The 11,472-nt window shown below is 37.5% G+C and overlaps 1 protein-coding gene and 1 pseudogene across 2 annotated transcripts; both read right to left on the bottom strand.

The window, feature by feature from the left end:
• Positions 1-252: 252 nt before the first annotated feature.
• LOC149005913 (uncharacterized) lies at positions 253-8,405 on the bottom strand. The gene is made up of 3 exons (XM_089167952.1): positions 6,446-8,405; positions 3,877-6,358; positions 253-2,537 (listed from the first exon to the last, which is right to left on the bottom strand). Exon 1 carries the CDS (start codon positions 8,403-8,405, stop codon positions 6,894-6,896), a length of 1,512 nt encoding a protein of 503 aa, XP_089024078.1. The 3' UTR covers positions 253-2,537; positions 3,877-6,358; positions 6,446-6,893.
• On the bottom strand, positions 8,382-11,358 carry LOC149005912 (disease resistance protein L6-like; annotated as a pseudogene). Its single transcript, XR_016175492.1, has 3 exons — positions 10,626-11,358; positions 8,914-10,006; positions 8,382-8,799 (listed from the first exon to the last, which is right to left on the bottom strand). The product of XR_016175492.1 is annotated as a disease resistance protein L6-like (transcript).
• Positions 11,359-11,472: the final 114 nt, after the last annotated feature.

Below are 11,472 nucleotides of genomic sequence, written 5' to 3'. Positions count from 1 at the left end.
TAAGTTGATACTTAGTAATCTTCTACTATCACCTTTGATTAATATTCTTCTAAGTTAGGATATTTCCATCATGTGTTGTACATTATTCGAGTCTCTTCATTATATTTCTAGGCTTTTATTAGTGTGTGTTTTTTGGGTAAATAGATGAGATTTTATTAGTGTTTTTTTTTTTTTTGGTTTGCCAACCCCAGTTTCCAAGGCTTTGCCCTGACTAATCCGGTGTTCGACCCGGGTCGCAGTTTCCAAGGCTTTGCCCTGACTAATCTGGTGTTCGACCCGGGTCGCACATCTGGCTGTGGTGGGTGAGTCTCCCAACGAGAATTTTTTACATATAAAGCGAAAAATATCTAAAGCCCAACAAGATATCTCCTTGCATAAGAAATACTAACCAAAAAATAATAATAATAGTAACCTTCTAGAAAAATTATGTTTTTTCTCCCGGTGACTACGCAAGTATCACACCTCACATATGAGAATTTAGAAAATCAATTATTGTTTCTTTCACTTATATTATAAGGTTCTTGATGCCAAAAGATTGATCCATGCCTTGCAACAGTAAGGTTGGCCCATTATGACTTAATGATCGAGGGTTCAAGTTCAATGGGTATGCCTTTTTGTATATCAATTAAAAGCATGATTTGGTTTTAAAACAAGGTTTGTTTTAAAAGCTGGCCACTTACTCAGCTTTGAGTCTAAAATCAACTATGGTTGCACAGATAGGTGACCTTATGTATAGTGTGTCACCCTATCGCTGTACATGAAAATGTCTTTATTGGAGCTAAACTGCTTATGGCACAAGTGACATGTTCTAAGAGATTGATACTTGAAGTCTCCAGTAGAAGCCACATTTTGTCACTCTTGAGGCATGCTTTGTGAGGAGGAACAAATGCTTTGGAGTAAGAGTGTGAGTTTGTTTAGGAGAGAGAGAGGTCTCTTCCAGCATTAATGCTTTGGAGTCTCCAGAAAACTCTTTTTTGCATTCACCCAAATGATAAACTCTTACTGCTATTGTTAGAAAGAGGTTGCCTTTTTAGCAGCAATAATGGTGCTGTATATATTTTTCATATGCATCAAGAACTCAAAAGTTGGAAGTGAAGATAGATGCAAGAAGTGAGAAGAAGCTTATGCAAATGGCTTGGGTTGTGGAATTTCCAGAATCTCCAACTCCAATCCAGAAAATAGTTTGTATGATGAGTCTTATTTCATAATACAGTAAGGCATGAAAATTATTAATGGAAAATATAGATGCAACAAGAGAAGAGAAGCTAGATGCACAAGATAGATGGAAAAAAAGTATGAATGTAGAAGTCATCAACAACTACTTGTTCATGGCATGATTTTGTTGTATGCACACCTCAATTGGCTTCCCCTTGGGGTGGCAAATCAATAGTACTAGATAGAGAGCCTGGAGAAAGCAACACAGGAACTGGCTCTCACCTTTTCTATTTGCTTCATGTATAGCCTGTGCAAGCTTGTCAATGACCATGTATATAAATCAGGGGAGGTGAAAACATGTAATTTCCTGTCTAAACGACAGACATAATACCATCAATACCATAATATGACAACAAATCAAGGAACTAAAGTGTGAGATGCAAGATTCTACATCGATTAGAGCCATCAAATTTGATTTAGTCCTGATAGATCTCCAATTTATGAAGTAGATTTTACTTTGCCCTGTTCTAATTTTCTTCATTCATTCTGCCATTAGCAATGAAGTTGTCACAGAAATTATTTTTGGGACTGAATAAAAGCTGGATTTAGACACAAAATTGAATCAAAGCAACATCTATGAAACAAAGTCTGTACTTTTACCTTGAAAGCATCAGTATACTTCTTTTAATTTTCATTTGTTATCTCATCTCTTCCTCTTTTCTAAAGGTGTTAAACGGTTTTATTTTATCTGATTTAATATTTTAAAGATAAAAACTGTACAACCAAATCGACCCACAGCAAATCTCCAAGAACTTAGGAGAGGAAATACGAGCAGTAGTTGTGGAATAGGATAGGTTGCAACTCAATCTTTTCCATGTTTAGGTGGGAAGCCTGAAATGAAGAAAAAAGCTTTGAAAACTGAATTCAGTATGAGGACCCCCAGAGTAATAGTTAACAGTGATTTTATAATTAAAAAAGAAGGGAACAAAGATGGCCTTAAAGCCGGAGGAAGCAGCCGTCTTGGCTGGTATCATACATGTTTGTAGAACTAGAAGTATCAATGTGGGTATAGCTCTCTCCACAGATAAACACATATTTGAGGAGCTTCTGAATAGAGTAAAGACTGTTTAATAAAAGAAAGTGATCCTTCCATCTACCAGCCATGGAAATGACCAACTACCTTGAAGCTCAAGCATGAATTTCTTAATTACTCTTCTTGTCAACAAAAGGTGATACCAAAACAGCCAGCCCCTTTTCATGCAGCTGTGGCCCATTGTAGACAGTAAGAACATTGCGACCATTTACTGAGAAACTAGGAGTTTGTAGTGAAGTCTATTGCTTCCCTTCAAGGCTCCAGCTAATTGTGTTGTTTGTCTGAATGCCTGTACATGCACCAGATAAGGAGCAATTCAGGAACATCAAGGGTGTTGGCCAACTAAAAAAGGAACATCAAGGGCACAGAGTAAAAAAGGCAAAGCAAACTAAAGGCCAAAAAGAGGACCTTTTCAAGTGAAATGAAGTGAGAGCTTGAAATGCAATAGAACATAAGGAGCCTACAAGTTTTCCTTGGTGAGGAGTTGAGCATAGGTGCTTCTACTTTGAAGTTCCTCTCAATACTTGTGGACAAAACATGTATTGAATCATCCTTAATTCCCAATTAATGTACTTTATGTACAGAACAAACATCTAGAAAACTCAGAATATCTCACAATAGATCATCCAATTGAGAACTATGGCCAGGGAAGGTACAATACATAATAAAGAGCATAACAGAGGCAAGGGATATTACTTGGCTTATTTAATCAAATCCATTTGAATATAATCCATCATGCATAGTGTGATAGAATGGGTCTTATCACTCGGAGAATGGCCCTCAGAGCAACAGAACAATCAGACTTGTATTTGGCTGAACAAACTCTACCTACTCCGTTAACCACACCCAGAGCAAGGTTCCCAATCGAATCAATCAAAATGTTACTCTTACTCAGACAAGCCTCTGTTTCCATTTTATTTCAGCTGCATTCCAAGTCTAATCTAACCTAGTCATCCTCACCTCTCTTTGTTAAGGAAATTTTGAGAATTGATTCAAACTACAGCACTAAAGACTTGGGAAAACAAGTATATTCAATTGAAAATTTCACAACTTTCCAGTTCAGTTTCTTCTCAACTAAAGCAGGCCAATAAACCAGGAGCCTCTTTTGAGGCCTGATGCATGGTCATGATTCAAAATTCAAACTTCATATTTCTGTCACTCACATACACAAATAATAGATAAAATGACAGGAGAAACCAATAAGCATTCAAACAAATACATACAAGCTGAAGAAGTCTCACATACTAGGAATAAGCTTGATTTATAACCTTAATATAGTCTCCCAAGAGACTCGCATTAGATGCAACAAAGAAGATTAAGAATGATCTCAAACTTGGAGAAGGGCCAAGCTCATTGAATCACTATTTGTCCTCTAATTTTTAAGGTTCCGTCTCACCAAAGATTTCTGTATTTAGCATATCAACACAGTATTCACCAGGTTCTGTCTCACTTTGAATTTAACACATTGCAAACCTATCTAACAAGAAAGAGATCACAGTTCCACATAGGTTGATATATATAATTAAAGGAAAGATGCTGTTTAGACAAGAAGAGACCCTACTAATTAATTTAAATTGGCAATAGTAAAAGTTACTAATTAAGGACCATGCAAAAAATCCGAGACGTACCTTGAGAGTTAAGATTAGCTCGCACGACCTTGTTGATTCAGATTTTTGGCTTCTCACATTGACTATCAGAACCATGGAATCGTGTACCTTTGCTTTTTCCCCTGTACAATTCAAATGTCATTGAATTTCATGAGAGCAACCTGACTTTTGTGAATCAAAACCAGGAAAATGGGGAATAACCTTGATAAAAATTATATCCCCTCAGAAAGTATGGAGCATTTCCATTCTAGTAGGGCTCATGGAAACATCAGTTGTGACACTTGCAGCTTCATCAACAACAAGATAATTTGGAAACGTTTTGTATTTCAAAAATTGAATCAGAAAAGTTTTCATTGTTCCTTTTCCTGTTTGAAATAAATGAAAAGAACAAAGAAATAAACAAATTAACCCCTATGGAAACATGTGAAGATGAAAAAGAAATTAAAGTTAGCCTAGTTGATCTCTAAAAATAGACAATGCACACTGATGAATTCAACTGGATACATCATACAGGTCATGAAACCAGTGGTGTTTAACAAAGGCAGAAATTGAGAACGCCATATCAAATAATTCTCTCCAGAAAGCTTGACTGACAAATAATGGTAGACATTTGAAAATGAATGAGAAGAAGACGAATCCAGAGGTTGCACATCAGACATAGATGAATCAGAAGCCATGAATCACAAATCTTGCTAAATCTTGACAAGTATGAATCTTGAATTTCTTGAATCAGAAATCACAAATCACGGACGGCTGAAACAGAGCACCAAAAACTGAAACTCGGAGCGCAGAACTCAGAACCAACTCTGAACAACTTGGAGTGCAGAAAAACCAAATCTGAACAACTCAAATTACAAACTGAAAGCTGAACAGAAATCTAAGAACTCGGAACGCAGAAAACAGAGCTTGAAAACTCAGATCTGAAATCACCACCAAGCAAATCTGGAACTAAGAAATGCAGGCCAAATCTGTAACCACGCTGAAAACAAACCAGAAACGCAGAGATGCCAGATCTGAAACGTTCACAAACCAGGAAATGCAGATCTGCTAACACGAAACGCAGGCTTCTAATCACCAGAAACCACCATTCAACAGAAAATACAGATATTGAACACACTAAAACCGCAATCAGAAAACGATTTGAGAAGATTTGAGAAGAAAAACTGGAAGAGACAGAACTTAGTCGCCTTCAACTCCAAAGCTCTGTTGAGAACAACCGAACAAGTTTTAAGAAAAGTAACCGTTAGCAGAAAGTGATTCAAGAAAGGTGAGACACAAGGTTCGAGAAACTCAAGAAATGACCCAGATTAGATTCAAGAAATGAACCAGATCAACCCCCAAGCGACTGATACCATATTTAAATAAATTTGATGACAACCCTTAAAATAGGTTCGTTATATATTTATATATAAAATGTAGGTACAGACTATAATAGCTCCATGGCTTATTACATAAATATTTTCTATTCTCTAATACACATATAAGTCATTTTTTTTTTCTTCTGTAATCACATATAGGTCATGTGAATTCTAGTTTAAGTATAAGAGTCGTTTGAAATTTCAAGCTAAATATGCATGCTACCAGTTTAGAATCAACAATTATTGCAAAACTTCTCATAAAGGAGAAACAACCTTCACATCATTGCCAAAGGTGGTATGTTAAAGTGGTTAAAGATTCAACTTCCATAGAGGAGGTCTTGGGTTTGCACCCACTCGGCGGCATTAATATAAAAAAGCTCCCTTAAGGATATAAATCGTGGTGCGCGTCACATCATTTCTAATGACTAACTATATATGGTAGAGCATGCATTGCAACATCAATAACACTAAATAGAGATTATTCCCCAAATAAAAACGTAGAGGTTAACCAATTACAAATATATGGTAGAGCATGCATTGCAACATCAATAACACTAACTAGAGATTATTCCCCAAATAAAAACATAGAGGTTAACCAATTACAAATATATGGTAGAGCATGCATAGAGATTATTCCCCAAATAAAAACATAGAGGTTAACCAATTACAAATATATGGTAGAGCATGCATTGCAACATCAATAACACTAAATAGAGATTATTCCCCAAATAAAAACACGACCAGGGCACTCCCTTTGGTTTAGAGTAAGTAAAGGCAAAGATGTATTACTTGGGAGACGCCAATCCTTTCTCGGCGACTTGATCACAAGTCGGGTCGTCCAGCAAGAGGAATAGAAACCTGGCATGCGAATACTACCATTGGCCTGCACTTTTTTCTCATTATTTGTAAACTCAAGCAACACAAGTCAACAGCAAGGACATCTATCCAAAACTTGGAAGTTCCACATTCAGGTAGCATTTTTCAATCACCATGTATGTAAATAATGGGAGGCCAAAAGATGAAATTTCCAGCCTAAAAGAAGCACGTAGTACCATCAATGCTATAATATCACAACAAATCAAGGAACTGCAGAGTGAGGGCCCATCTTGTTTTTTTTTTCTTCTTTCACTGAAGATATTCTCCCCCTACATTGAAACAAAGAGAGCCCCTCCAAGATTATCAATTGATAAATAATATAACATAACGTTTATTAAACAAAGCCCGTACATTACCTTAAAATAGTCTGCGTTTTCCAATTTCCTGATCTGGTAGGTTCTTGCATTCTTTAACTCTCAGGTACTTCAACTTTTTTAAGATCGAAAGATCTGGTATTCTTTCCAAGGAGGAGCATGTACGAGTATACAAGTATACAAGTCTTGCAAGGTTTTTAATGCGTCAACACCATGAATCTCAGATAGATTGTTGCAGCCTATTATTTCCAATTCTTCCAAAGGCTCCAATCCAGCAAGGCCAGGAATTCCAAACAACTTCTCACACTATTTAATCTCTAGTTCCCTCAACTCTTTCAAGTTGGAAAGATCTAGTAATCTTTCCAAGGAGCAGCATGTAGTAATCTACAAGATCTGTGAGCTTTTCAATCTTTCTAAGAACGTGAGAGAACCAATTTTAGCACTCTTCAAATTTAAAGTGAAAGTGACCAAGGATGTGAGAGAACTAATTTCAGTAAGGACCCACCAGACTCTTGCACCAACTCAAATCTAAAGTGACTAAGGATTTGAGAGAACCAATTTCAGTAGGGAGACTCACTAGACTCTCGCACTTACTCAAATTTAAAGTGACCAAGGACTTGAGAGAACCAATTTCAGTAGGGAGACCCACCAGACTCTTGCACTCACTCAAATATAAAGTGACCAAGGACGTGTGAGAAACAATTTCAGTAGGGAGACCCACAAGCCTTTTGCACCCACTCAAATGCAAAGTGACTAAGGACGTGAGAGAACCAATTTCAGTAGGGAGACCCACCAGACTCTTGCACAAGCTCAAATCTAAAGTGACCAAGGACTTGAGAGAACCAATTTCAGTAGGGAGACCCACCAGACTCTTGCACTCACTCAAATGTAAAGTGACCAAGGATGTGAGAAAACCAATTTCAGTAGGTAGATACACCATATTCTTGTAACATCTCAAACTTAAAGTGACCAAGGACGTGAGAGAACCAATTTCAGTAGGGAGATCCACCATACTCTTGCACCCACTTAAATCTAAAGTGACCAAGGACGTGAGAGAACCAATTTCAGTAGGGAGACCCACCAGACTCTCGCACCCAATCAAATATAAATTGACTAAGGACGTGAGTGAACCAATTTTAGTAGGGAGAGCCATCATACTTGAGCACCAACTCAAATTTAAAGTGACCAAGGACGTGAGAGAACCGATTTCAGTAGGGAGACCCACCAGACTCGTGCACTCACTCAAATCTAAAGTGACCAAGGACGTGAGAGAACCAATTTCAATAGGGAGACCCACCAGACTCTTGCACCCACTCAAATATAAAGTGACCAAGGACGTGAGAGAACCAATTTCAGTAGGGAGATCCACCATACTCTCGCACCATCTCAAATCTAAAGTGACCAAGGACGTGAGAGAACCAATTTCAGTAGGGAGATCCACCATACTCTCGTACCCACATAAATCTAAAGTGATCAAGGACGTGAGAGAACCAATTTCAGTAGGGAGATCCACCATACTCTCGCACCATCTCAAATTTAAAGTGACCAAGGACGTGAAAGAACCAATTTCAGTAGGGAGACCCACCAGACTCTTGCACCAACTCAAATCTAAAGTGACTAAGGACGTGAGAGAACCAATTTCAGTAGGGAGACCCACCAGACTCTTGCACTTACTCAAATCTAAAGTGACTAAGGACGTGAGAGAACCAATTTCAGTAGGGAGACCCACCAGACTCTTGCACCCACTCAAATCTAAAGTGACCAAGGACGTGAGAGAACCAATTTCAGTAGGGAGACCCACCAGACTCTTGCATCCACTCAAATCTAAAGTGACCAAGGACGTGAGAGAACTAATAGAAGTGTCAATTCCAACCAAGTTAGTACAAGAAGAGAAACTTATTAACTCCAAAAGTCGATTTTTTGAGAGGTCAGGAGCACTATGTAGTTGTTTACACGACTCAAGTTCTAGGACTTTCAGATTTCTTGCCTCCTGCAAAATCATTATAAGAAAATTATGAGATTTGTTTTCTAAAACGAGTTAAAAAAATTTACAAATAAAAAATAAGAGAGAAATTAGTCTTCCAAACCTTTATATGGTTCCAACCCTTCCAGTTTTCCGTAATCTCACTAAATGATAGATCAAGGACAACCAATTTTTCCGGGCAAAAGTTGGTTAGTGCATATTGTTCAGGGCATCCTTTCCAACTAAGCCATCTCAATTCTGAAAAAGAATTGACGCAATTATCCGAGATTTGTGCATGATCTAGTTGGAGCAATCTTGGTCCAATCATTGCATCAAGTCTTGAACTCAACAAACATCCACGCCTTGATTCACTCTTGGAGTCAATATTGCTTTTCTTGAAGTCAATAGTGAGTCCTGAACATTTAATTTTTTCCTACAAAATATATAACTTTAATCAAATGCCAAAATAAAAAAACTTGTAATATCCCAAGAAAATAAGACCAAATATGAAATTCACAAAGTAACAATATGCGCATCCAATACTTACCTTCTGTTTGAAAAGTACATCCAAAACTTCCTCTTCAGACCAAATTCGACTACGTTTTTCTGGTTTTTTATTCTCTTGACGAACAATATCTCTTCCAAGATCCCGTAGCACGTCGTGCATCCTTAGCTCACCATCTTCATTAATCGTTATCAAAGACTTTGCATGCAGATTTTCAAGACTCACTTGAGGGTAAAATTCACACGCTTCCCATATATGACACACAATATCTCTCTTCCACCCGATGAAGAAACAAGCAATATCTAGAAACATTTCTTGTTCCACATCTTCTAAGCCATTGTAACTTATTTTCAAACTTTTCATAACATCGTTATTGGGAACTTTCTGTAACTTCTTCAACATGCTTTCCCAAGATGCTTTTGGCCTTGCAAATAAAGACGAACCTATAACTCTAAGAGCCAAGGGAAGTCCTTTGGTAGTTTTTACAATTTCTTTAGAAATAGCCAAATAATCTTCTTGAAGCTGATTCATTTTAAATGCATAATGGCTAAAAAGTTCAAGAGAATCATCTAAATTCATTAATTCGGGCGTGTAAATGTCATGTTCTTTCAAAGCACTTAAAATAGCCCTATTTCTGGTTGTGATAATAATCTTGCTTCCAGTGGCAAACCATTCACCACCCCCAATCAAAGACGTCACTTGATTATCTTGATCCACATCGTCAAGAACAACAAGAATTCTCTTTTTGTTTAATCTTTGTTGGATCTCATTGATCCCATTATTCTCATCAACAATGTCTAGACTTCCACCCTTTAAAATGGATTTGATAAGTTTATTTTGTAGATAAACAATCCCAAATTTTCCATCGTCATGTCGAACATTTTCAACAAATGCATATGCATCAAATCTACTAAGAACTTCTTCGCAAACAACCCTAGCAATGGTTGTCTTTCCCATGCCACCAAATCCACAGATTCCTACAATTTTTGTGACCCTACATTCAACATCTAATAGCTCCAACATTTTTTTTTTATGGCTTTCAATTCCAACTAGCTCGTGAGAAACAAGTTTGGGCCTCTTGTTTAGCGTACTCAAAACTTCTTTAACAACTTCTCTTAAATACTTCCCCTCGTACCTGTTTAATTAATTAAAAAAGAAAATCATAATGACGTACAAAAGAATCAAAAGAAATATTGAATATGGAAAAACCCATGGTAAATTATTTGAATTTATGTATACAATTTTAACTTATGCTTCCATCTTGTTATTGTTTCCCCAGAAAAATCTTTCACAAGTGAGCAAATAGAGTGAGTAAAATGATAAACAAGATCTGAAATTCCTGATATTTTAAATGCATGGGGCCTAACATAACATATAAGAAGAAGGGGAAAAAAAAAGATGCATGCAGAAATAGAATTCAAATAAAGATGGAATGCAAACATGCTAAATTTCCCAGTGCTGCAGGCAACAATGATATGCTTACGATTTAATCAGAAATGAGAGAAAACAGAAAAAGAGTTGGAAACCATATCAGATCCCCCTCCCCCTTTGAATTTAACTTAAGATCAGATGAGTCAATTATTGTCCTTACCAAGCAAGTACCCTTAGATCCAACAAGATTCACTGATCCATTGGTAAGGAGAAGAATTAAGTCTGTTAATTTTGAAATCGTAGTTCAGGTTTATTAATTATGACTTTACAATTAATCGAGAAACATAGCATTAATTGAAATCAAAGGAAACTGTTGAACTTACGTTTCTTCCGTGAAATGCCATCCGTTTAAGCCTCCGATCTCTTTTAGGACTTGTTGCCACTTTTGCACTGTTGTTCGGGTCAAAGTTTTGTGGGTGTTCCTTGTTAAAAGCCTTTGCATAGGAACCGATCTGATGTCGGACGTCCCTTGGTTCAATTTTGTAGAAAATGGGAAATACAGTCTGCTTCCTCGTTCTTCTGCATTCATATATCTCGTTTAGCTCATTGAGACACCATTTGCTAGATCCGTAACTCATCGAAAATATGGGAATTGAGATTGTTGACTGCTGGATTGCAGCCTGAAGTTCGGGTGCAATCCCTTCTCCCTTGTTCAGTTCTTCATCATCCCTGAAAGTTCTAATTCCAGCATCCCTCAAAGTATGGTATAAATGGTCAGCAAAACTTCTACGGACATCTTTGCCGTAAAAGCTCAAGAACACATCATAAGTCGAACCAGAAGAGGAGAGCTGCTGTTGCTGATGATGAGTCGCAGCAGCAGCAGCCATGGTATGAATGAAATTTGATTGTTCGAAGGAAAAAGTATTCTGATTTCAAATATCAAACAAACTGAAGAAGATGCCGAGAAAGCGAGGGCTTGAGCGATGGTTTTGTGGAACGCGTCTTTGAAAGTATAAATCGTAAATCGTTGATAGATAGATGGATTATGGATAGACGACTCAGAAAATAAAGCTGCAGCTGGTAATACTGAAGCATTGAAAAGCACATGGGAGGGAGGAGGGAGGAGGGAGGAGTGAGGAGCTTGCAAGGAAAGGATCAAAGGAAGAGGGATTGGCGGGCCCACCTACTACTTAACAAGTAACAACACATGGGCGCGGGGCGGGGCCCACG

This window comes from Hakea prostrata, chromosome 9, assembly GCF_041222555.1.
Source record: "Hakea prostrata isolate BN-2017 chromosome 9, UWA_Hpros_2, whole genome shotgun sequence".
Taxonomy (NCBI): Eukaryota; Viridiplantae; Streptophyta; class Magnoliopsida; order Proteales; family Proteaceae; genus Hakea; species Hakea prostrata.
The sequence above is the reverse complement of the archived record's forward strand: the minus strand, read 5'-3'. Positions and strand labels throughout refer to the sequence as shown.

Excerpts from the sequence above, each read along its gene's own strand:
- LOC149005913 (XM_089167952.1), bottom strand. The coding sequence starts at position 8,405 with ATGATTTTGCAGGAGGCAAGAAATCTGAAAGTCCTAGAACTTGAGTCG.